At 59.0% G+C, this 27354-nt stretch overlaps 1 protein-coding gene across 6 annotated transcripts in view; it reads left to right on the top strand.

Moving 5' to 3' along the window:
- Window positions 1–27354, top strand: part of MLLT1 (MLLT1 super elongation complex subunit) — a 76173-nt gene that overhangs the window by 42254 nt on the left and 6565 nt on the right. For 3 of the 6 annotated variants that reach the window (XM_035287406.3, XM_035287405.3, XM_035287407.3), the window contains exons 4-7: window positions 12275–12418; window positions 16033–16158; window positions 21507–22064; window positions 26139–26226. In XM_035287406.3, coding sequence (XP_035143297.1) covers window positions 12275–12418; window positions 16033–16158; window positions 21507–22064; window positions 26139–26226 — 916 coding nt within the window. The remainder of the gene's footprint in view (window positions 1–12274; window positions 12419–16032; window positions 16159–21506; window positions 22065–26138; window positions 26227–27354) is intronic. The other 3 variants (XM_078360338.1, XM_035287408.3, XM_078360339.1) reach the window with 1 other exon arrangement.

Raw genomic sequence — 27354 nt, 5'->3', positions numbered from 1 at the left:
GGGGTGACATGGTAACATTTGCTGCTAGATCCTCTGTAAGGGTGAAGCCCTCCAGGTTTGCCTGCCTCTTTGGGCATAAGCTTCAGAAGCCCCAGCTAGATGCCTGTCCCAGGCTGTGCCTCAATGTTCTGGAGTAGGTCAGTGACATAATGCAGACCTGGCTCCGTCTCTCCAGGACTAATTCAGTGGCTGCCAAACAGGAAGTGCTTATCTGTGCCCTGGAGTCAGTTAGGAGGCAGGGTCAGGGCTTTGGGAGGGGCTGCATGGCTGACCTGGAGGGCTTTGATGCCCTGGTCCTGGGCGGGGCAGAGGCCTGAGGGCTGCTGGCCTTCCCGAATTTTCCGGGGTTGGGGAGGGGCTCACTGACATTGACGTCCTGTTCTGTCTGGGACGGACTCTCGGGGTCTCTTTCAGCTTTGCCACTTGGTGACCCCACCATGTTGTTGCTCTACGTTCCCTGCAGACTTTAGCACAGTTGCTTTTTGTCTTATTTTGAGTCATTAGCCAAGATCAACAGCTGGACTCAGGGGCTCTTCTCTGAAGCATCATTTGATATGACTTAATTTTCCCTGCAGTCCTTTTAGCCCTCACCTTTGTCTCTTTCATGCTAATGCTGGCTGCCAGGTAGCCCTAAGTTTCTGGCTTGGCAGGACCGAGAGGAGCAGAGAAAGCCACTGTCGGATGGCAAGAGCAGTCATCTGAGATGTCAGTGGCCCACTCTCTTCTGTGGACGACATTGGCTCACATCCCCGAGGTGCCCTGTAGATGCTGTCACTTGAGGGATGCCGGCCTGGGCATTTGTTCCTACTCAACCGCTGGGGGTACCAACAGTGCCAGGAAAGGGGAGGGTGGCCGTTTGGGGCGGTGAGACTTGCCCTCCCTTGACCCCAGATTCCACTTTGGCATCAATCGAAGGAAGCCGTACTGAAAGCGGGAGAAGAAACACAGGAGGGTATGCGCTGATTGTAAGAGGCAGTCCAGTGTTCAGAAATGGCCAAGTGTGAAAAAGAAGTTTCTTTTGGTTATTTGCCACTAATATTAGGCCTCCTCCCCAACCTCTGCAACAAGCTGTCATTGGACAGGGAGCCATCACCAGTTTACCGTTTCTTCCCACATGCAGGTGTCCGAAGGCACAGGAGGGGCGATTTGGTTCATGTCATTAGGAAGTGTGCGTGGGCTCACGTGGAAAGTTTTTCAAAGTAAGTTAAACTGTGCAGGCCTCAGAGCCTCAAGACCCTCAGCGGCATCTTCTGACACATCCTGGGTTGCTTGTGTTGGCGGGCCCTAGGTAGTCACACATGCCAGGGTGGTTCCAGGGCCACCAAGCCTGGGTGTCCTCCGCAGCCCCCACCCTCTGTAGAGTGGAGATGGCTCTCAGCTGTAAATGCTGTCGTACACGGGTTCCACTTGGGCTGCCCCTGTGTGCGCTCAATTTAAGACTGGGGAGAGCAGGTCTTGAGGCAGGGAACCCCCTCTGGGCCCCCATTGTCTTCTCCCCTTGACCCTGCACCACTGGCTGACGCAGAAACCAAGCGAGCCTTGAGCTCCCTCCCTGGCTCCCAGGCTCCTGGGGCCTTGCAGAGTTCAGGAGGCGGGCAGCCCCTCTGGTGAGCCCATAGAGTGCTCCACCAGGGACAATCAGCTGGTTGATGCAGCGGAGGGGGAGGCCTTGGCTGGTGGATTGCGGAGGGGAGCCAGAACAGAAGCCACATTGTGTGCAGGGACCCAGGGCAGGGCCGGACTGCCGCATTGTGACAAGCCGCATGGATGTGTGCCAGCCGAGGCACGGTCTGTCTTTCCCTGGTTCATCCTTCTGTTCCCTGAAGTGGGTTCCCAGATGCATCTGCGTTTCCTAGAGGGCAGGTCTGGAGCTGAGCAGAGAAGCACAAGGAACGAGCGAAGGTGCCCGTTGCTGCAGGGAGAGAGGAGGCGAGGCGCAACCCTGCACCCGCCATGGCCACCCCAGAACCTCCAAGGCTGGGATGGGATGGGCCAGAGGGCCAGAATGCCTCCTCCTGGCTCCCTAGAGGAGGGGCTGGAAGAATTGGCTGGGCATTGAAAGCACACATTATGTTCCCTAAATTTCCTATCTCAGCATGTGCCTGATAAAATTCTTTCCCAGCTTCTCTGAGGCCATCTTTCCTGGCTGATGTTTGTGCCTCCTGTAGAGACAGGGCCGCAGGATGAAGGCATCTACACTGCGGCTCCCAGAGCAGGGAAGGCGCTGTCCAGTAGAGGTGGGCCAGGGGCCTGGTGCCTGTGAAGCCCTGAATGGACCCTGCCTCCAGGTGGACTCTGCCTGACAGTGGCCTGGGGGACATGGGCTCTCAGGATGGGGTGGGCATGTGGGAGCTGTGGGTTCCGGCGGCCTCAGTTGAGAGTAGAGAGAGGCAGTCCTCATAATGGACATGTGTTGTCTCTCGTGTGTCTGTCTTATGGCCACTCTGAGTCAAGAGTGGCAGGGCCTCCTGCAGAGAGGGAGGCAGGTGGCCCCCGGGCCGCTCATTCTCAGGTCTCAGCTTGGCTGCTCTTGGCCTGGCAGCCTCGGGCCAGTGGCTTTCATGAGCTCATCGTGGGGACATCTTCTCCTGCCTCGTTTCATTTGTTATGGTCCAGATTTCAAACGGTCACTTTGCACGTGTGTACATTGCAGTCTGCTTTCTTCCCTTTCTGCTGTCAGATTGAGGAGAAATCATTACGTTTGGCCTCTAGATAATAGAAGCCAACTTTATGTTTAAAAACATCTGGCTGTTTCCACGGAGAGCATTTTAAAATGTGGCATCTGCCTTTCTGCCTTCTTGTTTTGGTTTCTAATTGCTCATCGATGCAGGAATTGATTCTGGTTATTGGAAATATGAATCCTGGAAGCACGCAGGGTGGGAACTGGAGCTCCTCCCTTTTCCATCCCTCTGCCCAGGAGTCCTCGTGTTCCCTCGGGAGGTTCATAGCTGAGTGTGGGGTCCGGTCTCTCCCTGAGCACCTGGCATCACAGCCACCGCGCTTTTGAATCTGAGAGCTGGGGGTTCCTCAGTGCTCTCAGTCTTGTGGTTTGCTTTCTTCTCCAGCGGGGTGTCTCAGGGGTCTCTCTGGGTCAGCATGTGATGAGGAGTAGCACTTGAGCACATGTATATGGCGGGGGGTTCTGCCTTTCCCACTTTGCAGGTGAGGACGGTGAGTGCTGGCGCCAGCTCGGCTCGAAGCTGCCCTCTGTGTCACCTGCCGCGTCTAACAGCTCCTTCCAGTGGCGGCAGCGTGCTCCACAGTGGGCTTTGAAGTTCAGGGATACGAGAAGAAAACTCCCCCCACTCCCCTGACAGGGCCAGGCTCCGAGCGCACCTGTGGGAGGGGTGGGGTCTCTAGGGTCTCCCTGACCTTGCAGGCTGAGCGGTCAGGCAAGCATGGGAGGGCCCTGGGTTAATGTGTGTGTATGAGTGTGTGTGTACCCAGGTGTGTGTATGTGTGTGTACACAGGTGTGTATGTGTAAACAGGTGTCTGTGTGTATGTACACAAGTGTGTATGAGTGTGTGTACACAGGTGTGTGTATATGTTTACCCAGGTGTGTGTGAGTGTATGTGTACACAGGTGTGCATATGAGTATGTATGTACACAGGTGTGTGGGTGTGAGTGGTTGTGTATGTACATAGGTGTGTGTGTCAGTGTATGAGTGGGGTGGGTGGTTGTATGAGTGTATGAGTGTGTACTTGGGTGTGGGTTTGTGCATGTGTTTGTACATGGGTGGGTATGGATGAGTGCATGTTGTATGTACATGGGTGAGCATGTGTGTGCATGGGTGTAAGGGCAGGTGAATGTTGGTGTATGCATGTGTAAGTGTACACACGTGTGCAGGTAGGGTGTGTGTGTAACAGATGGGTGCGTGTGTGTGTGTGAGCATGAGTGTGACTTGCACCTCTGAACTCCCCACCGTGGCCCTCCAGGGTCAGCACAGGCTGCTGTGTCTGGTTCTGGTGAGGCTCCTCATCGCGAACCCTGGTGTCTGGGTCAGGTGTCATTTACCTGACTGTTCCGGGGGGGACATTTGGCATCTCGGGGTCTCCCTCTGCAGGGGCGCCTCGGTGACCCCCTCATGGATTTGTTTATACTCTGTGGATGTTCCGGTTTGATCACATCCTGGATGTGGGATTTCAGAGATGGGCTTGTTCGCTTCTTGGATGTCTTTTTTCCATGTTTCTGCTCTTCCCTTGCTTTCTTACTGGACTGTGTCAGCCGCGTTCCAGTTTGCCGTGGGCCGGTCAGCGCGAGAGCCTAGTGCCTTACAGCTGTGTCCAGAGGAGGGGCAGGGCTCTGTGGGTGCGAGGGGCTTTTGATGTGTGAACTAGTGGGTTTGGCATGTATTGGTTCTGTGAGGCCTTGGCAAATGAGCAGATGCCACAACTCCTGAGCTTCCTCTCCTAGCAGCTGGTGAGATAGTGATGCCCTCCTGGGGTGCTGGTGTGGACTGAATACAGTGCCGTGGTGTAAGGCCTGTGGCCCTGTGCCCAGCCCCATGGGGCCCACTGCCTGGTGCTGAGGTGGCCACTTGAAGCAGAGCAAGGCGTTTGCCTGCTGGCCAGAGAGGACTCTGGCGGAGGGTTCCATCTGGGCTCCAGGCGGGGACTTGCCCAGTTCGCCACCGTCTTCCCAGCTCCAGGACAGAGGCAGGCTGGTAGAGACAGAGGTGGTATTGAACTCAAATTCAGAGCTGTGAGGCAGACTGGGGGCAGAGCCAAGCATATCTGTTGAATCCTCCTTTCTAATATAGACGACTTAAAAAACATACAGAGGAGAGAGAACTGCAGAGCAGCCGCCCCCCACCTCCACCTCCGGCTCCTACAGTTGCCAGCCTGCACGTGGCTTTTCCTCTCTCCCCCTGGGTTGTTTTGAATCAGGTCCTAGACATCACATTTTCTAATCTGTTAATATTTCCGATGTGCCTGTAAGAGATAAGATTCTGAAAGAAAAAAACCTAGCTGCAGTATCGTTCTACCTGGAAACTGGTAGGTTAATCATTGTTTAGCATCCTCCCGTGTCCAGTACCATCAGTTTCCTGGCGTCTCACACACAGTCAGCTCCGTAGCCTGCTGCTCCCTGCAGAAACCCAGGGCGGCTCTGTGTGTGCACACATCTTTTAAAATAATGTGTTCATGTCAGGATTCAAGTAGGGTTGGAGCTTCTGTCTCTCTCTTTCTCTGTCTCTCAGTCAGGGCTCGTTCTGTCGTCCAGGTTGTGTGCAGTGGCCAGATCACAGCTCACTGCATCCTCAAACTCCTGGGCTTAAGGAATCCTCCTGCCGCAGCCTCCTGTGTAGCTGGGGCTACAGATGTACCACCACACTCAGCTAATTAAAAACATTTTTTTTTTTGTAGAAATGGGATCTCACTGTGTAGACCAGGCTGGTCTCAAACTTCTGACCTCAAAGTGATCCTCCCGCTCAGCCTTCCGAAGTGCTGGGGTTGCAGTGGCAGCCATTGCGCCAGGCCCGGGCATTTCTCTTGATTGCTATGTGTCGTGAGCATCTTTACACCTTTTTTCTCCCTCCATCTCTGTCCCTCTTTCCCTCTCTCTCTCCCTCCCTCCCTCCCTCCCCTTCCCCTACACCTTCATCCCACCTCTGTCCCCTCACTTTTCTCCTCCCTTGCAAAATATTTGCGAATTGGTGTCGTTTATCTCATAGAGACGCTTCCCTGGTGTTTCCCAGAATCAGGCCCTTCGATTCGGAGCCATGATCACATGCAGGTTTAACTTTTTTTTTTTTTAAGCACAGCATATGTCTGTGAACCCTGGGACCTCACAGGGGATGCCAGGCAGCGCCGGATGAGCTTGGCAGGGCAGAGACGGCCAGGAGACAAGCTGGGGCCGGCAGGAGCAGGAGACCTTGTAGGAGGGCTGGTTGCTCTCCCCTCACTCACGCCCAGGGCTGGGAGGGAAGGCCACGTGTGGGGCAGAGGGAGTGTGGCCTGTCAGAGGTGGCGGCAGCAGCAGGTGCTCCACACGTGGCATGGTGGCCACAGGGCCTTGCCTTGATGTGTCTTGTGCCAAGGCCAGCCTGGCCACTCAGCCCTCATGATCCTCATCCCGAGGAGCACCGGCAGGCACGCCGAGTGGGCGGTGGACGGTGCATGCTGCGGCCTTTGGCACAGGCACCTGTTTGGCCAGTTCCTCTGCATCTGAGTTTGCTGAGGCCAGAGAGACGCTGGGAGTGGCCAGCGGCCTGGGAGTGGGCAGCTGCTCCTGACCTGGCCCGAGAACATGTAAGTCCAGCAGGCGGCTGCCATTAGTGGGTCATGGCACAGTCTGGCTGGAGTCACTAAGGCTGTGATCCCGGGATGGTTGGCCGGAGAGCCTCGAGTTTGCCAGTGTTCAGGAGGCTGTTTTTCAGGGGTAGCAGGAAGGGGTCTGCAGCCCCTTGGGGAGCCCCTAAGCTTTGTAGCCCCAGGTCTTATGTAGAGGGAGTGCCGTTTAGTCATTCCCAGTGCCTATGACTCACTGGCAGCTTCCAGCAGCCGCTCTTGATCCCGATCCCGGGGTGCTGGCCGCAGGGTACCTCAGGGCACAAGCTCTGCCTTGCTGGTGGGGGTGCCTCCTTGCTTTTCCATGCCGCACCTCTCTGCAGTTGTGAACATGCCAGGTCTCTTCACTGTGGCTATCTGTCCTGTTTGGTTTGTGTGGGCAACAGGAACCTCTCCAAAGCTCCAGTTCAGGGGCACCCTGAGAACCTTTCTAGGGCACACTGGCTCTGCTGCTGCTCAGATCCCCTGTCCAATTCAGCGTCTTTATCTGTGACATGGGGATACCAGGAGCATCTGGTTTGGGGGCTGTGAAGCAGCCATACCCCTTGAGTGCTCAGAAAGTGCCTGGTCACTGTCAGCACTGTGCAGACATTGTGACATGGTGTGGTTGGTGTTACTCTGGTGTCATTGCCTTGTGGCTATCTCGCCTTCGTGCCCTGACTGTCTGTAAGGTTAGAGACCTCTCCTCTCTCACGATCCCTGCTGGGAGCTTAAGGTGTGCTCCCGTGGCATTTTGTGGGGATACATGGGTGTTTAGGGATGTTCAGCAGAAGATGCTGGTGCTGCCTCAGCACCAGGCCCATCAGGAACAAAACAGGGTGGTCCCGTTGTGTGTGGTACTCACGAGCCAGCGGGGTTAGGTGACAGAGGACAAATGTGCTTTGGACTACAAGGAGAACTAGAGCGAGCTGTGCTCTGTGCTTGGGGACAGCAGCAGGCCAGGGTAGGGGCGGTGAGGTCAGGAAGGGGTGAACTGGGTGGAGGAGGAGTGGAAGAAGGCAGCATGTCTGGCCGGGCGCGGTGGCTCACGCCTGTAATCTCAGCACTTTGGGAGGCCGAGGCGGGTGGATCACTAGGTCAGGAGATCGAGACCATCCTGGTCAACATGTTGAAACCCCGTCTCTACTCAAAATACAAAAAATTAGCTGGGCATGGTGGCGCGTGCCTGTAATCTCCGCTACTCAGGAGGCTGAGGCAGGAGAATTGCCTGAACCCAGGAGGCGGAGGTTGCGGTGAGCCGAGATCGCGCCATTGCATTCCAGCCTGGGTAACAAGAGCGAAACTCTGTCTCAAAAAAAAAAAAAAGGCAGCATGTCACCCTGGCTGCGCTGAGGATGTGGCGCTTCCTCCAGGCTCATCGAGGCCGTTGGTGGGCTGGAGTGAACGCTGAGACCGTGGAGACGCCATGGGCTGAAAGGGGCTGTGGTAGAAGCGGCTGATGGTTAGGAGGCAGGTGGTCTAGGAGAGAGGGGCTAGCCAAAGAGCTTGGGAGATGCGGCTGGATTTGCCATGCAGTGGGGTGCACAGCCATGGCCAGGAGTGCGGAGAGGACCTGGTTCTGAGCTGAGCCCCAGGGTGCTCGGTGCCAGGCAGTGGGCAGAGCTAGGCAGCATCTCTGGGGCATCCTGGTGCTTTGGTACCAACTGGCTGTTCCTCCCCAGGTGCCCTTCTTAGCTCAGACTGCTTTGTGGGGGCAGTGGCGGCTTCCATGGGCGATAGGCAGGGTGCTGAGCACTGTGGCATCTCGGTGAATCCCCCCACACTGCCCATGAATGTCCTGAGGTCTGGGGGCAGGACCACGGCCAGCCTGTCCGCTGGTGTCCCTCAGGACCCAGACTTTCTGCACGGGGATGCCTCCAGCCATGTCCATCCTCTGCATAGCCTTGCTGCCCTGCATCCACTCAGAAGTTACCAGGGAAAGTCTGAAGCATTTAGAGGCAGATGCAGCAAACCTCCTTGTGGCCATCGCCCACCCAAAGGTGGTCCCTGCACAGCTGAGCTCGCTCCAGCCCCCGCTGCCCGCCTGGTCATTCTGGAGCAAATCCCACATGTCCTCATTTTATGTCTGAATGTTTCAAAAGGGGCCTCTAACAAGACAGTGCTACCAGGACCACACCCATGAATTAGTGATCTCTAGTTACGTTACCATGTTACTTGGTTATATTCATGCTGAATGGTCCCTTCGGTTCTCAATATGCCAGTGTTTAAAGTCTTATTTTTCCTGTTTGAATCAGCATGTTGATGAGATCCATACGCTGATTCATTGGTTTGTCTCTTAAATTCCATTCTAGATTCTCCCACTACCTTTTCATTCATGTACTCTTTTTTTCTTTGCGATTTATTTGGTGGAGAGTCAGGACCTTGTGGCCCCGCAATGGCACTCAGGGTCATCCTCTGACTCGTGTGTACCTGTCTCGGGGGCCTGAATCTGGAGGCTTGGTCTCTCCATGTGGCTGCCTGAGTCCATGGTGCCGGCCGAGTGGATGGTGAGATGCTGGGGCACTCTGATGGCCTTTCGTGGGTCCGCCGGACAGTCTGTGCAGTTTAGCTGCTTCCCTTCTCCAGGTTCACCTAGTGGTGTCGCTTCTGTAGGAAAGCCGGGACAAGAGCTCTCCTCCCCCACCTCATCCCCCGTTATCTGCCAGGGTCCAGCCAGCCCTGCACCCAGGAGTGCCGTCTTGAGTCTGCCCTTTGCACAGTGGGCCAGAGGGTGTGGTTTCCTGAGATGTGGATGTGACCGTTGTTCCTGAACTGAAGATCCTCCTTCACCTCCAGACAGGGCTCCCCCTCTGCAGGGGCAGCCAAGGCCCTTCTCCCCAGTGTCAGTGCCACCACCTCTCTCCACCCTCCCCTCTCAGCCACAGCCACAGCCATGATGGAGTTTGGGGGTCCCAGCAATGACACCGCAGCCCTTGCCACTGTTTCCTGCCTGAGGCTGCACATGCGTCTTTTGGGTCCAGCCTGGACACCCATCCACCTCCTACCCTTCTTGAGCTGACTGGCTCCTGGACATCCTTCAAGCCCTCCACAGCATCCGGGGAGCCTTCCCAGCCCCTCCTGCCCCTGCTGCTGGACCAGCCCCCTCCAGTCTGCTCTAGCATCTCCTCACTTGGTTCACTTGGAACCAGGCCAGCAGCACACCTCCAGGGAAGGCAAGAGAGGAGTCCTCACAGCCCAGCTTCCTAGTTTGGTGGGACCCACGCCCCTGGGATAAGTGCCTCTGTAAAGGCAGGGGGCACAGAGGAGGGGCACCCGGCCACATTTGAGTCCTTAAGGAAAGCTGCGTAGGGGAAGTGTGGACTTGGTGAGGGGCACGTTGGGTAGGGATATGTTCAGTTGCTCAGAGCAAGTGTCTATCAGGGCTTCATGGAGGGGCTGGTTTTCTTCCAGGACAAGAAGGCAGGAGATGGCAGGGCCCGGCTGGGGTGGAAGCCACCCCCACAGGCACCACCTCTCGAACTCTGGCAGGACAAAGAGAGGTGGTGAGAAACTTTGTCCCTGCAGTTTTGTTTATGACTTGGAAAGAAAAGCCCTCCCCAGGCCGCCTTCCCTTCTGCCTCCTTATCCAAGCCTAAGTCACGTGTCCCCTCGGACAAGGGGAGGGAGCCCAAGTCTGGCTCAGATGGGTCACGCCTCCCTCCCTGGGGCTGGGGCAGAGACCCACTCTTCTGAGATCGGGGCTTTCCCCACACAAGGTCACTGTTGGCCACACCCGCTGGCCTTGGATCAGGAACCTGTTCATTTGTCTGCCCTGTGCAGACTCACGGTTCTGGAGGCTCCTTCCCGAGCAGGTGTACCTGGGACTCCTGGGCAAGCTAGGGAGAGATGGCGTGCCGCAGTACCCTGAGCCCCTCAGCCTGTCCTCTCTTGCCAGAACTGAGGGTGTGGTCATGCACTGGCGAGTTTAGGCTGCTGGGGAAAGGGCTGAGAATAAAGAGGATGCAGAGGGCGCCGGGCCCAGAGCTCTGCCCTGCGTCTCCACCACTGACGGAGCCAGTGTGACATCTCAAGCTTCTGAGCACAGTGTTCCCTCTACTCAGAAGCCTTCACGGGACGCCTGTACTCTTAGTTATTTTTATCCTGGTGGACAGTATTTTAACAAAGTGAGTTGCAATTCACCTACCATAACATTCAGCCTTTTAAAGTGTACAGATTTGGTGGTTTTAATATATTCACAATGTTGTCCAATCATCAGAATTTTTAAATTCCAGCATATTTTCATCACTCCCAGAAGAGGCCCTGTGCCTATTAGAGCCACTCCTGCACCTCCCTCCCATCCCCTGCTACCCACTTATCCGTGTCTGTCTCTACATTTGCCTCAGCCTCCCAGAGTGCTGGGATTAGAGGCATACACCATGATGCCTGGCCAACAGTTGGAAATTGTTATGAAGTTCACATGATCTCATTTTCTTTAATTGCCTGTGCTTTTGGTGTCGTATGATAAGAAATGCGATGTTGTGACTGATCCCTGTGTTTTCTCGCGGGAGCTATGTGGTGCCAGTGCTGACCTCCAGGTCTTGGGGCCATTTGGAGTTCTTTTCTGTGTGTGAGTGAAGTAGGGCCATGTCCGTTTTCCCACCAGTGGACATCCAGCTGTCCCAGCACCACTGGTTGAAGAGACTCCCTGGCCCCCAGTGTGTGGTCTTGGCTCCCTAGTCAAGCATCAGTTGCCCATGATGTGAGAACATGAACGTGCACCTTTGTTTCCTTTTCTTTTTCTTTTTTAAGACAGAGTCTTTCTCCATTACCCAGGCTGGCGTGCAGCGGTGCAACCTCAGCTCACTGCAGCCTCCACCTCTTGGATTTAAGTGATTCTCCCGCCTCAGCCTCCTGAGTAGCTGGGATTACAGGCGCCCAGTAGAGATGGGGTTTTGCCATGTACTCCAGGCTGGTTTCAAACTCCTGACCTCAAGTGATCTGTTCTCAACCTCCCAGCATTCTGGCATGAGCCACCGTGCCTTATCACATGCACTTACCCCGTGTTTCTATGAAAACGTTCCCTCCTCTATGTGACATTAGGGCTTGTCATAGTGCGGGTCTCCCACACTCCTCATCCACTCCATTTTCTTACCAGCCTGATGGAGCACAGGCTCCCTGCTCCCAGGAGCACATCTCCATTTAGTGGGACCTGCAGCTTACATAATTTGGGACAGGATGTGGTGGGGTTCTTAAGGAAAAGCATGTGAAATTGACTTGCTTCGAAATTTCAAGGTTCACAGAGACGCTGCCCCTGCACACGCTGCTGGGCCTCCACAGGAGCCAGTGCGGACAGCTCCTGCCCAAAAGCCTGCCTGCCCCGAACCCTCCCAGCCTTTCTGTGATCATCACAGCCCCTCCTTCACACCCTTTCCAAGACTGCCCCATGAGCTCCTTACACCCTTGTGCGCAAAATCCATCAGCCCCTGCCCCATGCCATGCGAGCGTCCCTGTCTTCTGGGGTGGCGAGGGTGCAGGGCGGCTCCCAGAGTGGACGGAGCCTCCTGGAAGCTGGCTCATGGCCCTGTGCTTTTGCCCCTCTCAGCTCTGCTCTGTCGTATGAGTGTGCGCCCTGTGCCCTGCATCCATCGGGCTTGGCCCTGGCTGCTAAAGAGGCAGGGAGTGGAGGCGGTGAGATTGTGGGCCTCAGAGGCCTGGGGCAGGTCTCAGCACTGCCATGCGTTAGTGTCTTTGCGCCTCAGTTTCCCTATCCATTATTGGCCCTGTGAGGGTTCAAGGGGGATGCAAATTTCCCATAACCATCTGAGAACATGGCTATGAATGAGCTTTGTTTCTATCATGGGACCTGCAAGGCCCAGTTGGCTGCACATAGTAGGTTGGTTGATTTTGAGTAAGGGCAGGGTAGGAGGCACCAAAGAGAGAAGCAGGCGCAAACACGAGAGAGTGGAGCAGAGGCCCAGGAGAGAGCAGGGGACCAGGGCCAATGGGGAGCTCTGTCCCCTCCATGGTCACTCCTCCAATATGGACCTTTTTGTTTTCTTTGTTCCAGGAGGAGCCAAGGAAAGTCTGCTTCACCTATGACCTGTTCCTGAACCTGGAAGGCAATCCGCCCGTCAACCACCTGCGCTGTGAGAAGCTCACCTTCAACAACCCCACCACGGAGTTCCGGTACAAGCTCCTGCGGGCTGGCGGGGTGAGTGTCCCAGCTCCTGCTTGCCACGGGGCCGCCCCGCTGAGGCTGCTCTGCTGCGGTGCCCTGTGCCCAGCCGGAGGTGTCGGTGCTGGGAGCCAAGACACAAGGTGCAGGTCACACGGCAGTGCCTGACAGAGCTGGAGGGGACCTGGGAGCTCCGCAGCCTGTGCCGGGGTGTGGTGGCTGCAGGTGACTCGTTGCTGGTCACCCTGTGCTTCTGGATGGCCATGGGTAATTAGCACCTTCCTGCAGGAAGTGCCGGGAAGGGATGGGCACGAGGCCGGTCTGACCGCGTAGCTGTGCCTGGAGCTGGCTTGTAACCAGCCAGGCAGGGCCTCCTCATAGGGCCCCTGCCATGCACATTGCTGTCACCTCCGACTTCGGGAGGCCAGACAACAGCGCCAGCTCTGGGGCCAGGGCTCTCCAGGAGTTGTATGGCTGGGACCCTCATTTGGTGGCTGGAGTCAAGCCCTCCGGACCTTATTGGGGTGGAGCTCCTCACAAGGGTTCTTGGCAACAGGGTGGGCAGGCGCAGGTGCTGGTGGGGGTCGTGGAGGAGGGGTGCGTAGAGGGAGGGACGTGGCAGGCTGAGGCCTGGTCACAGGGCAGCAATGCCACGTTCAGGACTCAGGGCCTCAGAGCCTTTGCCTAGTTGCAGGCCTGAGCCTGTGATGGAGTGGGCGGGGGTGGGGTGGTGTGTGTGGTGTGTGGCATCTCGTGTGTGTGTGTGTGTGTGTGTGTGTGTGTGGTGTGTGGCGTGTGTGGTATGGGGTGTGTGTGGTGTGTATATGTGTGGTGTGTGGTATGTACATGTGTTATCTGTGGGGTGTGTCATGTACAGTGTGGTGTGTGTCATGTATGGGGTGTAAGTGGTGTGAGTGTGTGTGGCCTGTGTCGTGTGTGGTGTATGTGGTATGTGTTTATGTGTGGTGTGTAGTACGTCCGTATGTTGTTTGGTGTGTCATATATGGTGTGCATGGCATGTCACGCATGGGGTGTAAGTGGCAAGTGGCGTGTTACTTGTGGACGTGTGTGGCATGTGGTATGGACATATGTTGTCTGGTGTGTGTGTATTATGTATTGTGTGTGCGTGGTGTGTCGTGTGGGGTGTAAGTGGCATTTGGCATGTCACCTGGAACTGTGTGTGGCGTGTCACGTATGGTGTGACATGCGTTGTGAGGAGTGTGAATGTGTCACAGATGTATGTGTGGCATGTGTAATGTGTGGGGTATCTGGGTGGGGTGGGCCGCCCCCTTGGTGAACTTGGGGCACTGTGGCTATGGGTGTCAGGCTGGGGAGCCCCCATTCCTCCCTATGGAGCACGGTCCTTGGTGGGCGTCGTTCTCCTAAGAGGAAGGAGGTGCCTGTCCTTGTAGAAGCTTGAGTGAATCCTGCCACAGTCCTTGTAAAGCCCTGCTTGTAGCTCTGATCTGGCTGGGCAGGGCGGTGCCGGTGTGGGTTTATGTGGATGGCGTGGCTAAGTGCGGGTGGCTGGGCCCCAGCGCCCTCCTGGCTCCGCGTGGCCACCTTTCTTCCTGGCCAGGTATTTTCTGTGTTTGCAGTAGGTGTCTCTGGGCGTCCCTGGAGGTTCCATGGTGGCATGGCTTTGGGAAGTGGTGTTCCCTGGGTCTCTCTGGGCTGCAGCCAGGACCTCACTCCCTGTGGGAGGCAGCTTCCTTTGCTCGGCAATGATGAAGGCTCTGAGGGCATTGTCTCAACACAGAAAAGCCAGGGGTGGGGTGGAGGCAAGGGGGGAGGTTGGGAGGAAGGGCCAGTCAGGAGGAGGGAACGCAGCCTTCAGCAGGTGTCTTAGGGGGTGGTCTCTGCCCTAGCCACTGGGAACTCTGCCCTCTGAGGGTGGGCTGCCTGGGGAACTGGCTGGCTGGGCAAGAACTTTATAGGCCTCTGGGGTTTGCGCTGGGCTGATGGCTGAGTGGGGCTCTCAGCCTTAGGAGCAGCCAGAGGCCTCAGTGGCAGGGGCTCCTCCCGGAGCTTCCCGTGGCCAACCAGTAGCAGGTCATCCAGCCCCGCCCTGGAGCTGTCAGTGCTGGGAGAGCTGGGAGGAGGGGCTGGTTTCCGTGTCGGTGAGCACTGCTTTCTCTGCTCCTCTCACTGGGGGCCACTTGGAGATCGGTAATTCAAGGGTGAGAGGGCAGGACTTTCACCGTTCCAGCCTGGTGCCCCTTGGGACCATGCCTCGTCTCTGCCCCCGTGGCCGAGGGTCTGTGTTTCCATCGGGGAGCCTGGACCTCCTGGCAGCGCCTTGCAGGAGGTGGGAGTCATCCCATGTGTTCACTTTCCCAGTTCGTTTTTTTCAAGGGTCTGTGTTGAGTGAGACACTGCGTGATCCTGAAACAGTCAGTCTAGAGCGTCGTTTTGAGGGGGAAAGAAGGTGAATTCACGCAAGAGTTGAAGGAAGGGGCCTGAGAACGAATGGGGCTCAGCCTCCTGCAAGCCCCGCTGTGCATGGCTGACCTTCTCCAGCTCCTCCGTGAGCCTGGTGTGCATGCCCCAGAGCATGGAGGGCCTCCCGTGGCGTGCTTTGAGGGAAGACTGAGGCACACATGCCGTTGGTGCCAAGCTCCTATCGTGGTCATACAGGCTCTGAGAAGCAGCTCAGAGCAGTGACCCCAGGGGCCCGCTGCCCTCTTTTCAGCCACTGTCCCCATGGCCGCATGACATCAGCGTCCTTAGCTGAAAGGCTTGGCTGGCTGGGAACCGCGGGTGCTCAGGGCTATTAGTGGTGCTGCTTCTCCCGACTTCAGTGCTCTTTTGAAGTGTGTTTTCTTCTTTTGTTCTCTCTTGCGGGCATCTGAGAAGCTGTCTCTGTGGCGGTGGCGTTCCTTAACTTGGAGTGTCGGTGTTTCGAGACCTTGCTCCAAGCTTCCCTGTGTGCAGCGAGTGTTTCCTGGGAGGCCTCCTGGAAGGACCCCAGACCTTTCCTCATCCGAAGCCTCTGTCGGAGCGCGGGAGCAGCTGCCCCACGCTGCAGCCTTGCTGGCTCACTTGGGCCTGCTTTGCAGAGAGCCCCCTCGGTGGGGACAGGTCTTCTGCCTTGGTCTCTGCCTTAGCCTGAGTGCTCCTGCCCTGTATGGGTCAGCTGCAGTCACCGCACGCCAAAGATGGCTCATTCCCCTGGACACGTGGGACCCACCTGAGCTGCATCCATGTGCACCCCAGGAAGTTGCTGCCTGCCTGTCTCGGGCGTCTGGCTGGGCTCTCGCCCTTCTGAGCTGTACCTCTGCTCCCCCTAAACCTCAGCGTGTGTGTCAGGCTTTGGCCACAGCTGTCTTCCCATGATTCTCAGCGTGCTCCGCAAGTCTTCTTGGGCCAGCGCTCTGTCCACTGTTCCCGGAAGGCTGCGTGCCCCCCCAACCCCCTACGGGCCCAACCATCCTAGACCCCAGGCTTTTCTTTGCTCCCAACCCATGCCTGCTTCATCTGTGTGCTTAGCACCCAGTCCCCAGCGGGGAAGTGCCAGGATTCTTTCAGGAAAGCGCTCAGGCTCTCCCTTCTTCCCTCCGGCAGAGGGAAGCCCCACCGCCTTCAGCCTGGCCCGTGTGGGCCCCCTGCCCCCTGCTCGTCGATAATGACTGTCTCTTCTCTGTCACTAGGTGATGGTAATGCCCGAAGGAGCAGACACGGTGTCCAGGCCCAGTCCCGACTACCCCATGTTACCCACAATTCCACTCTCTGCCTTCTCTGACCCCAAGAAGACCAAACCATCCCACGGCTCCAAGGTTAGTGAGGCGGAAGGCCCAGTTGCATGGGAGCGCCTGGGCCCAGCTGTGGTGGGTCTGGCCCCGGTGCCCTCCCTCCACCAGGCTGGGCCTTCCGCACCTGAACTCGCTCCCTTGGCGTCTTCCTCTTTGAGCTCTCTGCACTCCCCTCGCTGCGCACTGCCGCTTCCCTAGGATTTCGGCAATAAGCCCATGATCATAGGCTCTTTGTCCTGTTCATCTTGAGGCCAGAGACCCGGCCTAGTCCTCTCCCGTTCTGCCAAGCGACGGCAGGGCCCCAGGACTGCTCCGCCTGAAGCCCTGAGAGCTTCGCTGATGGCTGTCAGGACAGCACTGGATAGAGTGTCTGTCTGTCCAGGCTGCAGCTGTCCATCCCTCAGCCCTCCCAGGGCAGCCGGGGCCGCTCCTGCCCTTGGCCGTGCCAGGCTTTGCATCCAGGCAGCGGCTTACTGCAGTTGTGTGGGAGAAGGGCTGGGAAAGCCAGGTGGGCGCCAGCTGAATTCCACTGTGGAAGAAACCTTGTTGTCTCCTCTTGGCCCAGTGGGTCAGGTGGGTGGCGCTTGCTCCTGGGCTTCTCTCTTGGAACTGTCCCTGAGTGGCAGCTCAGAAGACATGCTAGAAAGCCCTTCGATCGCATGACAGCACGTCATTTAACCCCTAGCACGTCCCAGTCCTCTGTGGCCGCCCACTCAGCATAGCCATTCCTGGATGCTGAGCTGCGCAGGCCCTCAGAGCAGTGCCGGACGCGTCGCCCACACGTCTCTCCACCGGTCCTCTCTGTTCTCCTCGCCTCACTTGTCTGCCGGGCCCTTCGAGTGGCTCTGGCCGTCCCAGGCGGGACAGGCGGGGGTCTCAGCTGCCTCCCAGCCTCCTCGTCAGCTGCGCTGGAAGAGAACAGCAGCACCCAGGCAGGTCTTTCTGGCTCTTTCCCCAAGGTCAGCAGATCTTAGAAATCCTCAGACTCGCTAGAGTCTCTGAGTAGGAAATGGAACCCTGGGGCCTCCCCACTTGGCCTCCTGGCCTGTCTCTCCCTCGTGGAGGCTCAATGAAGGAAACACTCTCACTGGAGATCTTGGCAGTGCCCCTCTCAGCCACCATAACAGGAAGAGAAGGAATTGCTATTTCTTCTGTATGGGTCACTTCAAGCCATCTAAAACCCTGTGCAGAAAGGCCCTCCTGGTTGGAGAGGTGCCCCCCGGGGCTGGTGGGGCTGCGTCTGCTGGGGCTGCTTGTGGCTTTTCTTTCCAAAGAGTCTCAGACCCCGGGAGGCCCCAGGCCAGTGAGTTGATCAGCTGGGCTCAGGAGGCCTGCAGGCATGTTCCTCTGGCTCCACCCTCCATCCTAGGAGCCTTCTCCAGCCACCTGGTGGGGGGAGGTATGAAGCGTCCATGGGGAGCCTCGGGCAGCATAGGGTCCTGCCAAGGCACTCGTCTGCTGAGGGAGTTCAAAGAAAGCCGCTGCCTCGAGTCCTAGCCTGGCAAATAAGCTGTTGGCCCCGCCATGGAGTCCTTGGATGCACAGGCCTGTGAGCCAACCTCTTCCCCAGCTGAGCGCCCTCCTTTGGCCACTGGCTCTCTGCCTGGAGAGTGAGTGGCTGGGCCATGCACTCCCAGCAGAGGGCCCTCAGCAGGGCTCCCTGAGCCGGGAGAGATGGGACGGGCGGGCCTTTTGGAGCCTTGCTCATCAGAATCCCTGGACTGGAGGACTGCTGGTGAGTGCAGCTGCGGCAGCTTTGGGGGACTCTGTCCTGGGGTTTTGTCCCCACTTGACAGCCTCCATCCAAGAGTGGTGTGGCAGGCAGGAACCCCAGCTTCGTAGAGGGGGCAGGATCCTCCCACGGCCTTGGCAGCAGCTGCAGGCTGGGTGTCACCGTGTGATGTCAGGTCCTCGGCCTGCTTGCTCGTTCCCATGGAGGTTCGTGGACAACCTTGCTAGCATGGTTTTGATGGCTTCTCACTCCGGAGAGCGCTCACTTTGTGCTTACAATTTATTGCCTAGTTTCAGAGCCAGTGGTATCAAGTGTCTGTGTGCACCCCTGGGAAGGCTCCTCCAGCCAGGCAGGTTCTGGTGGCAGTGGCGGTTTAGTTGACCCTGGGCCAGGGGCGCACAGTGGGAGCCATGTTAGGGTTAGGGGCGCACAGTGGGAGCCATGTTAGGGTTAGGGGCGCACAGTGGGAGCCATGTTAGGGCCAGGGGCGCACAGTGGGAGCCATGTTAGGGTTAGGGGCGCACAGTGGGAGCCATGTTAGGGTTAGGGGCGCACAGTGGGAGCCATGTTAGGGTTAGGGGCGCACAGTGGGAGCCATGTTAGGGCCAGGGGCGCACAGTGGGAGCCATGTTAGGGTTAGGGGCGCACAGTGGGAGCCATGTTAGGGCCAGGGGCGCACAGTGGGAGCCATGTTAGGGTTAGGGGCGCACAGTGGGAGCCATGTTAGGGTTAGGGGCGCACAGTGGGAGCCATGTTAGGGCCGGGGGCGCACAGTGGGAGCCATGTTAGGGCCGGGGGCGCACAGTGGGAGCCATGTTAGGGCCGGGGGCGCACAGTGGGAGCCATGTTAGGGCCAGGGGCGCACAGTGGGAGCCATCTTAGGGTTAGGGGCGCACAGTGGGAGCCATGTTAGGGTTAGGGGCGCACAGTGGGAGCCATGTTAGGGCCGGGGGCGCACAGTGGGAGCCATGTTAGGGCCGGGGGCGCACAGTGGGAGCCATGTTAGGGTTAGGGGCGCACAGTGGGAGCCATGTTAGGGCCGGGGGCGCACAGTGGGAGCCATGTTAGGGCCGGGGGCGCACAGTGGGAGCCATGTTAGGGCCGGGGGCGCACAGTGGGAGCCATGTTAGGGCCAGGGGCGCACAGTGGGAGCCATGTTAGGGTCAGGGGCGCACAGTGGGAGCCATGTTAGGGTCAGGGGCGCACAGTGGGAGCCATGTTAGGGTCAGGGGCGCACAGTGGGAGCCATGTTAGGGCCAGGGGCGCACAGTGGGAGCCATGTTAGGGTCAGGGGCGCACAGTGGGAGCCATGTTAGGGCCAGGGGCGCACAGTGGGAGCCATGTTAGGGCCAGGGGCGCACAGTGGGAGCCATGTTAGGGCCAGGGGCGCACAGTGGGAGCCATGTTAGGGCCAGGGGCGCACAGTGGGAGCCATGTTAGGGCCAGGGGCGCACAGTGGGAGCCATGTTAGGGCCAGGGGCGCACAGTGGGAGCCATGTTAGGGTCAGGGGCGCACAGTGGGAGCCATGTTAGGGTCAGGGGCGCACAGTGGGAGCCATGTTAGGGCCAGGGGCGCACAGTGGGAGCCATGTTAGGGCCAGGGGCGCACAGTGGGAGCCATGTTAGGGCCAGGGGCGCACAGTGGGAGCCATGTTAGGGCCAGGGGCGCACAGTGGGAGCCATGTTAGGGCCAGGGGCGCACAGTGGGAGCCATGTTAGGGCCAGGGGCGCACAGTGGGAGCCATGTTAGGGCCAGGGGCGCACAGTGGGAGCCATGTTAGGGCCAGGGGCGCACAGTGGGAGCCATGTTAGGGCCATGGGCACGCCTTTGCAGTTTGCTCTCCTTCTGCCCTTGGTGGTTGTGATGCTGGCTGAGCTCCTGCAGCCCAGGTGGGCATCTGTCCCCTGCCGGAAGAGTCCAGGGTGGCATGTGGCATTGCAGTGTCTCACCTCCCTCCTTGGGGAGCAGCTTGCTAGGGAGCACAGCCCCATTCCATACCCCAGCTCCCAAGGGGATGCCCCTGATAGCCCTGCATGGCCCAGGCCAGTTGGGGGGATTGTGGGGGCATTCCCACTGCCCCCAGTGTAACAGCCAGGCTGGGCACAGGGCTTGCCATTTCTCCAGGGAGGCGGCAGAGGCCTCACAGCCATCGGCACTTTTGACACTGAATGTGGGTTGCGGCTTTGCAAGAAGATGACCAGCCCAGGAGACTGGCATGGAGCAGCTGCTCTGTCTGCCTTGTGGTTCTTTGCTGGGAGGAGTCTGTCCCTGGACACTCAGGTGGTTTTCAGAGGCCCCTGGCCAGCTGCACCTCTTGGGGGGGGCTATGAAGTGTCAAGTGTCCCCTCCCCCATCCCCCATACTCACCGGCTCCTGGAGCCCCTCCCTAGGGGCTTCGGGGTCTGGCTGCTACTGGCTTCTGTGCCAGGAGGCCAGGTGCGCGATCATCCAGACAGGCTCTGGGGCCGCCGTGCACCTGCTGGCTGATGCTCCTTTCCTATCGAGGGTGGAGCACCAGGTTGCAGACGGCTGAGAAGCCTGCTCAGCGCTCCTGGGTGCGTAGGGTGTTACAGGGTCTCTGTAAGGATGGCTTCTGCTGTGGGGAGTGCTGGCGGTGTGCGTGTGGGATTGAGGTGTGGGGCAGAAACATGCAACATACAAGCAGCAGAGCCCAGGCCGGCTGCGGGCTGTGCCGACTCAGCCACGGTGCTGGCAGTTCCCACGCTGAGCTCACCGCCAGCCTGGTCTGCGCCATTGCCCAATGAGGTGGTGGTCTTGCCCTTCCTCAAGGCAGCAGGCACAGATGGCTGGGTTTTCTGCCTGGGTCCCGCAGTACACAGGTCACAGAGCTGGCTCGCTCCTGGGCCCTCCTGCTGCTCGCTGCCATTGTCTTCCCTCTGTCCCCAGTGGTATCAGCCCCTGAGTCCAGCTGCACCCTAAATGCCCTGAGTTTCTGAGGTGGAGACCTCGGAATGTCCTCTCTGTTTTAGGAAAGCAAAACAGGGGATTTCCCTTCTGAGAAGCTCTGGAGCTGTTTGCTCTGTGCAGTACCAGTGGGCACGTAGCAGTTGGCTCCCTGAGGCTAGGCTCGAGCTGGCTGGACCCTGGGGTGTGGAGACCTAGGCTCAGAAAGGAAGGCCATGAGGGACCGAGCAGGAAGCACTGAGCTTCCAGCCCAGAGCCTGAGTGCTGGGTCAAGGAAACTGAGATGAGGGGCAGGGCTGCCTCCAGTGCCCCCCAGGGCTCCCCAGTACCCCTCAGCACCAGCAGAGCCTTTGCTTTTCCTGGGCCCAGCTTCGAGGTGTTAGTGCAGGCGCGGGCGTGGGCATCGTGGTTTCCCTGGCTCTGCCTGACTCACCCTGTGCGTGAGTCCCTCAGGGAATGTCAGTTCAATTCAGAGGGGAGGCTGAGCCTGCAGCTGCCGGGGACCCTCTGACACTGGCCAGTAGTTTAAAGGGACAGCTCCATTTAAAACTCTCACCTGCTGCCTTACTTCTTCACTTTTTGGAAGAATTTCTCTAGCTGAGGCTGAATGCAGTGGATTATGCTTTGTAGGGCTCAGGGGTGACAGAGCAGGGTGCCCCGCAATGCCATGTGACCTTGTCTCTCCCCTTGCCCTCCCTGCCCTTGGCCTTGCAGGACGCAAACAAGGAGAGCAGCAAGGCCTCCAAGCCGCACAAGGTGACCAAGGAGCACCGGGAGCGGCCCCGCAAAGACTCCGAGAGCAAGAGCTCCTCCAAGGAGCTGGAGCGCGAGCAGGCCAAGAGCTCCAAGGACAGCTCTCGGAAGCTGGGCGAGGGCCGGCTGCCCAAGGAGGAGAAGGCGCCACCGCCCAAGGCTGCTTTCAAGGAGCCCAAGATGGCCCTGAAAGAGACCAAGCTGGAGAGCACGTCCCCCAAGGGCGGACCCCCGCCCCCACCGCCACCCCCACCCCGGGCTTCCAGCAAGCGGCCAGCCACTGCCGACTCACCAAAGCCCAGCGCCAAGAAGCAGAAGAAGAGCAGCTCAAAGGGGTCCCGGAGTGCTCCAAGCACCTCGCCCCGCACCTCCTCCTCTTTCTCGGACAAGAAGCCGGTCAAGGACAAGAGCAGCACCAGAGGGGAGAAGGTGAAGGCCGAGAGTGAGCCCCGGGAGGCCAAAAAGGCCCTGGAGGTAGAGGAGTCCAACTCGGAGGACGAGGCCTCCTTCAAGTCCGAGGTGAGTGAGCACTGGGGCGGGGCAGGGGCGCCGGGCCATCGAGCTGCAGTGGGTATGGTGGGACTGGCTGGCCTCGGGTCTTACTGACTGCTGCCCCCACTGGCTCCTTGTAACCTTGGGCCTCCACACCTCACTAGGCCTCGGTTTCCCTGTCTGTCAGGTTATATAAAGTCTGCCTTGTGAGGAGTCCCTCCTCGGCTCTTTGGTGGCATTTGTGGGTGGTCTGGTCTAGCATGATGGCATGGTACTGAAGTTCTGAGCCCCTCTCCTCCAGCAGCCCTCTGCAAGGGCCCAGGTCTTGGCCACTGTGGTGCCAGTGGGCAGGTGTGTCTCACGGTTGTTCTGACCACGGCGAGGTCAGCCCAGCCTGGAGCTCGATCTCTCTGCTAATGGGGTATCTGGGAGACTCGCCATTGTCTGTAGGGTTAATGGTGAGGGCTTCGGGCAGCCCCTTGCCATGAGGAGCAACTGGGCGTGCCCGGCTCCCTTCTTAGGTGGTAGGTGGGGTCAAGAGCATCCCGCCCACCCACACTTGTCACACACACCTGTGACTTGGAGATGCTCACATTTGGCCCCGCCAGTGTCTGAGCTTGGGATGAAGACCCCTCTCAGGGAGTGACCTTGTCACCATGAGGCTGCGGACTTGTTCCACAGCCCCGCATCTGGGCAGTCTCAGAGGACCACATTAGACATGACTTGAGCCACAGGAGCCAGTAGCCAACTCGTGGCCTTGTGGCCAGACCCCATTTGGGGCCTGGGATGGAGGTGGTGTCTTCCAGCTCTATATCTGGCACTTGGCATTCAGACAACAGATACTGCACCAGGTGAAAACGAACGAATAGATGGATGGATGAGGGTCGGGCCGCTCACTTTTACTGCCAGCCCCAGCCCTCAGGGGCCTTTTGTGGCTTGTCCTCACTCTCCAGGGGAAGCTTTGCCTCAGGGTTGCTGAGGCTTTGAAAAGCCGCCTGGGCTTTGAAGGCAGGTTCCAGCTGCAAAGCCAGAGGAGGTTATGTGGGTGGCGCTGATTGCTATGCCTGTGGCCCTCAGGGCTCTCGGAGGTGGCGGGGCTGGCTGGGGGTGATGTCCAGCCTCTGGGTAACAATTAGTCTTGGCTCATAGACATACATGGGCTGGCAAAGCTGAGTTCTCAGTGCCCCCCATGGCTTGGCACTGGCTGAAGATGGTGCCACCTACTATGACCCTGAGGGGGGTGTAGTGGGAGCGGTGCTGCCTCCCAGAAATCTCAGCCGCCTCAGTAGTCCTCCCAGCTGTGGGAGGTCCTGGCAGTGCCTGTGGGCACCAAGCCTGCCCCCTTCTCTGCCCGTGCAGCAGCCACAGCCCCGGGCAGGCATTTGTCCCCTCCCTTCTACCCCAGGGTTAGGGACCGGTACTGGGTGTCATGTAAGTCCCATGCCAGGCATCTCCAGACGAGGCCTTCTGGCACCTGGGGCTGGGTGTGCAGCACGCTGGGCAGCGGCGAGGCAGCTCCATGGCCGGGTCCACTCCGCTCTGCTCAGCCAGCCTGGCCCCCAGCAGTGAGTGAGCTGGCTCCTGGCTCCCGTCACCAGTGTTGTAAAACAGCTGGAATCTTCAGTCGGGAGCTTCTTGCCACCTTGGGCGCCGCTGCTCAGAGTGGTTGAGCAGCCTTGAGGCTGGAGTTGCTGGAGGAGGCGTTGGGGTTTCCTCCTGGCTGAGGAAGAGCGCCCCACTCATGCTGAGAGGCTTCTGAGCAATGTGGCTTAGCACCGAGGTCTGTGTGGGTGTGATACCCAGGCCCCAACAGCCCAGAGTCCCTGACGTCTCCCCTCGAGGTTTCACTGAAGCCCAAGCTGCTATGGTGAAGAGGTGCACTGGCCTTCCAGACCACTGGCCCCTCAGCCTCCCCTTGGCTGTCTCGGTCACCCCTCCCAGGAGGCTGTGCGTGGCTGTGCCACAGGAACTGGTCGTCACTTGGAATCTGCACCAGCTGGGCCTAGCCCATGCCCACCCTCAGAGGGCAGCTCTTTGGGCCGAGTCCCCGGGCTGAGCTCCCACGTCCTCCCACTGCTGCTTTGGGGTCTCCCTGGCCCTTGGGGATCTGGAGGCAATTGGTACTGACTACCTTTAGGCCAGTTGTGGACCCAGCCTGCTCCGCCTTCCCTCTGGGCTCTGGGTATCTCCGGTGGCCCTTCTGACCACACCACCTCGGGGCTCTTTTGGCTGACACCATTTCCAGATTCTTTTCCTCCCTGCCCCTTGGATTTGGGTGGAAGGAAGGGGGGCACATGCAGCTGACTGGCTTTACTCTGTCTGACACAGCGCCAGGACTCCTGGCCCAGGCGGGCTCAGAGGGCCTCTCGGGGCTCTGGACCTTCCCTGCCTCCATCCCTGCTGACCTTGCTTAGCCTCCTTTGGGCGCCTGAACTGCCCTCCGACACCCTTAGTGAGAATGTGCATGGGCGGTGGGGCTGGGACCTTGGACCATTCCCCAGCCCACCTCCCTCCAGGTGGTGCCCACCGTCTGCCCCAGGGGTTCCATGCAAGGTTGGAGGGAGGACTGGCCTTGGCCTCTGTGTGCAAGCAGCTGGCAATGCTGGGGAAACTGAGGCTGACATGATGATCTGAGTAGCAAGGCCTCCTGCTCAGAAGGCTGGGCTTAAACAGGGACTCTCACCAGTCACCTCTTACTCACCCCCGGCCCTCAAGAACAGAAGTCAGGTGGTGCATCATGTGGCTCCAGGTGGGCCCTGCCAGGGGTGCTGGACACTCAGGGGTATGTGTTCAGGACTCAGGTGGCCTGTGTGACACTTCCCCAAGCAGCCCCCACAGTGGGCGGTGAGTGATGGGAGGCTTTCCCAGCACTGATTCTACAAGGAGTGCCATGTGCTGGTGGGAAGGGGCGCCAGCAGGGGCTGGTCTGAGGGGCAGGAGGGGCTGGGCTGGGCTGCAGTGAACCCTGGAGAAGGGACCCTTTTCCCTCTCAGGCATGGGTAAGTCTAGAACTGCCACAAGAGGACGCCTTGGGCCTTTGTGGGGCCCCTTCTGGAGGGGGGAGGCCGCCCCATCTACATGCTAGGGAGGAGCCGCGGCCTCCAGGCACTCAAGGTCCTGAGTCCCACGGCATCAGCACTCCTTTCATGGCTTCCCTTGCATGGCTGGTGGCTGCAGTGGGCCCTGCCAGAATCCAGCAGACAAGCTGCCTCCTCTTGACGCAGGGAGGACCCTGCAGGGGACTGGTCTGAGGGGCTCAACTCACCTAGTTCCACCAGACAGGTCCCCAAGGTGAGGGGACTGCCCTGGGCCCGCTTTGTCCTCTGACACACCCCCGGAGATATGCCCATTGGCAGAAATGAGGGTCTGGAGCAATGGGCCCCTTCCCTGTGCAGGCGTCTGCAGTGCCTGACTCCTGTCCACCCAGGAGATGTGCCTCTTCCCGGCACACACCTGCCGCCCACTGCACCCTCTGCCCTGGCATCGCACCCCTTATGTCCTTGTTTTGGCTTTTACTGCCCCCTGGTGGCTGAGCCTGGAAGGACGGCTGCAGGAGGAGGAGGTGGGCCAGGCCAGGCTTGCCCATGGCTTCTTTGAGCAGCTGGTGGTGGGAGCAGCACATGGGTGGAGAGATGGAGTTTCCCCTGAGCCCTGGCATAGCGCTGGGTCAGAACAAGAAGTGTCCACACACAGCTTTCCTGTTCAGACCCTTTTGCGACACCAGCCAATGTCTTGGATGAGGGCAAGGCTCATCCACTGTGGGACCTCAGGCCCCTGCCCCTGCCCCAGCCTCCCTCCCAGTCCCCTGTGCACCTGCTTGTGTAAACAGGTTCTCCTGGTGCCACTGGAAACCCAGACACCACTCAGTGGGAAGAATCCACGGGTGCCCTTGGGCTGGCGGGGAGGCTATAGGCTGTACATGGCTTGGGCGCTGGCTCCCTAGCGGGTTCGCAGCAGCATGCATGGGTACCCTTGGGACTCTGGAGGTGTCTAGGGGAGACCCACTCGGCATAGCCGCTACCAGAGGGGCCTCCTTTGTCTCTGCTGAAAGGTGACAGCTCTCCCTCTCTCCCCTCCCTCCCCGCCCACCATTGGGTGAAGTCTGCCCAGTCAAGCCCGTCCAACTCCAGCTCCAGCTCAGACTCCAGCTCGGACTCGGACTTCGAGCCGTCTCAGAACCACAGTCAAGGTGTGTGCCGAGAGCAGCCAGGGGCACGGCCGGGGCCAGGGAGGGCCTGGAACTCAGGCCTTGTACGTGCTGCCCAGTGTCCGGTGCCTATCCAGACTGGGCCTACAGATCGTACCTGGAGGGTTTTGGTGGCTTGGGGGAGTCTGTATTTAAAAGCAAAGCAGAAACAGGTCACTGAACCTCTAGCCAGGCCCGGGGCACTGTTCCTTGTGGTGGCTGTTGGTGTCCACCCATGCCTAGAGCCGTGCTGCTGAAGGGCTTCTGGTGAGGGCCCTGCCCATGGCCAGAACCCTCCCCACGCTGCTGGGGACCACGGACAGAGGGCATCACCTCCTCCGCCCACCCCGCCCGCTCCCCAGGGCCACCAAGGCGCTAGCTGCCTCTGACGGCCGAGGTCTCCTGCTGCTGGGGTGTTTGGCCTGCCCTCTCCCTCTCCTTGCAGGCCACCCTGGGTAAGGGTGGCTTTTTGGGGAAAGGACATAGGCCCTTTGGCTGCTCCAGCTTGCCCCAGAGTGGGGAGGGCCCTGGGGACCAGGCAGCCTGCAGGACACAGTGTGAGAGCCGCCCTGAGCCCCCCGCCTCAGCCCAGACCCCAGCACCCACCCCCAAGCCAGAAGTGTTTTCTCTCCTGGGTTGGAACAAGAGCCTCCTTCCCCTTTGGCCTGGAATCCTTTGCGGGGGCGGGGGGGCGGGGGAAGAGGAGTGGATGGGGTTGTGGGGGGAGTCTGGGTTGGAATTCAGCCGGCAGTTGCCGAGGGGGCTGGGGGATGGGGCCCTCGAAGCCCACACTCGCTCCAAGTGTTCTTATCTGCCGGGAAGGGAGGGGGACCTACTGAAGCGGGATCATGTGACCAAGGTAATTGAGGGCTTTGTGTCCCTCTGTTGCCTTGGTAACAGGAATATAAACCAAGATGCCGTCTGTAGGGGACTGGAACCGTGTGCCTCTGGAGAAAGGGGAGGACGGTGGACTGGGAGCAGCAGAGGGGATTACCGAGGGTGTGGGCAGGCCGGCGTAGGGTGCAGGCAGACAGATCTGTGGCCCCAGGCCCAGCTTCCGAGCTGGGCTCTGTCTCCCTTGCCCTCCCTGGGCTCTCGGCAGAGCTTCTGATCTCTGTGCCCTGAGCAGAG

The sequence above is a fragment of the Callithrix jacchus genome, chromosome 22, assembly GCF_049354715.1.
Source record: "Callithrix jacchus isolate 240 chromosome 22, calJac240_pri, whole genome shotgun sequence".
Classification (NCBI taxonomy): domain Eukaryota; kingdom Metazoa; phylum Chordata; class Mammalia; order Primates; family Cebidae; genus Callithrix; species Callithrix jacchus.
The sequence above is the reverse complement of the archived record's forward strand: the minus strand, read 5'-3'. Positions and strand labels throughout refer to the sequence as shown.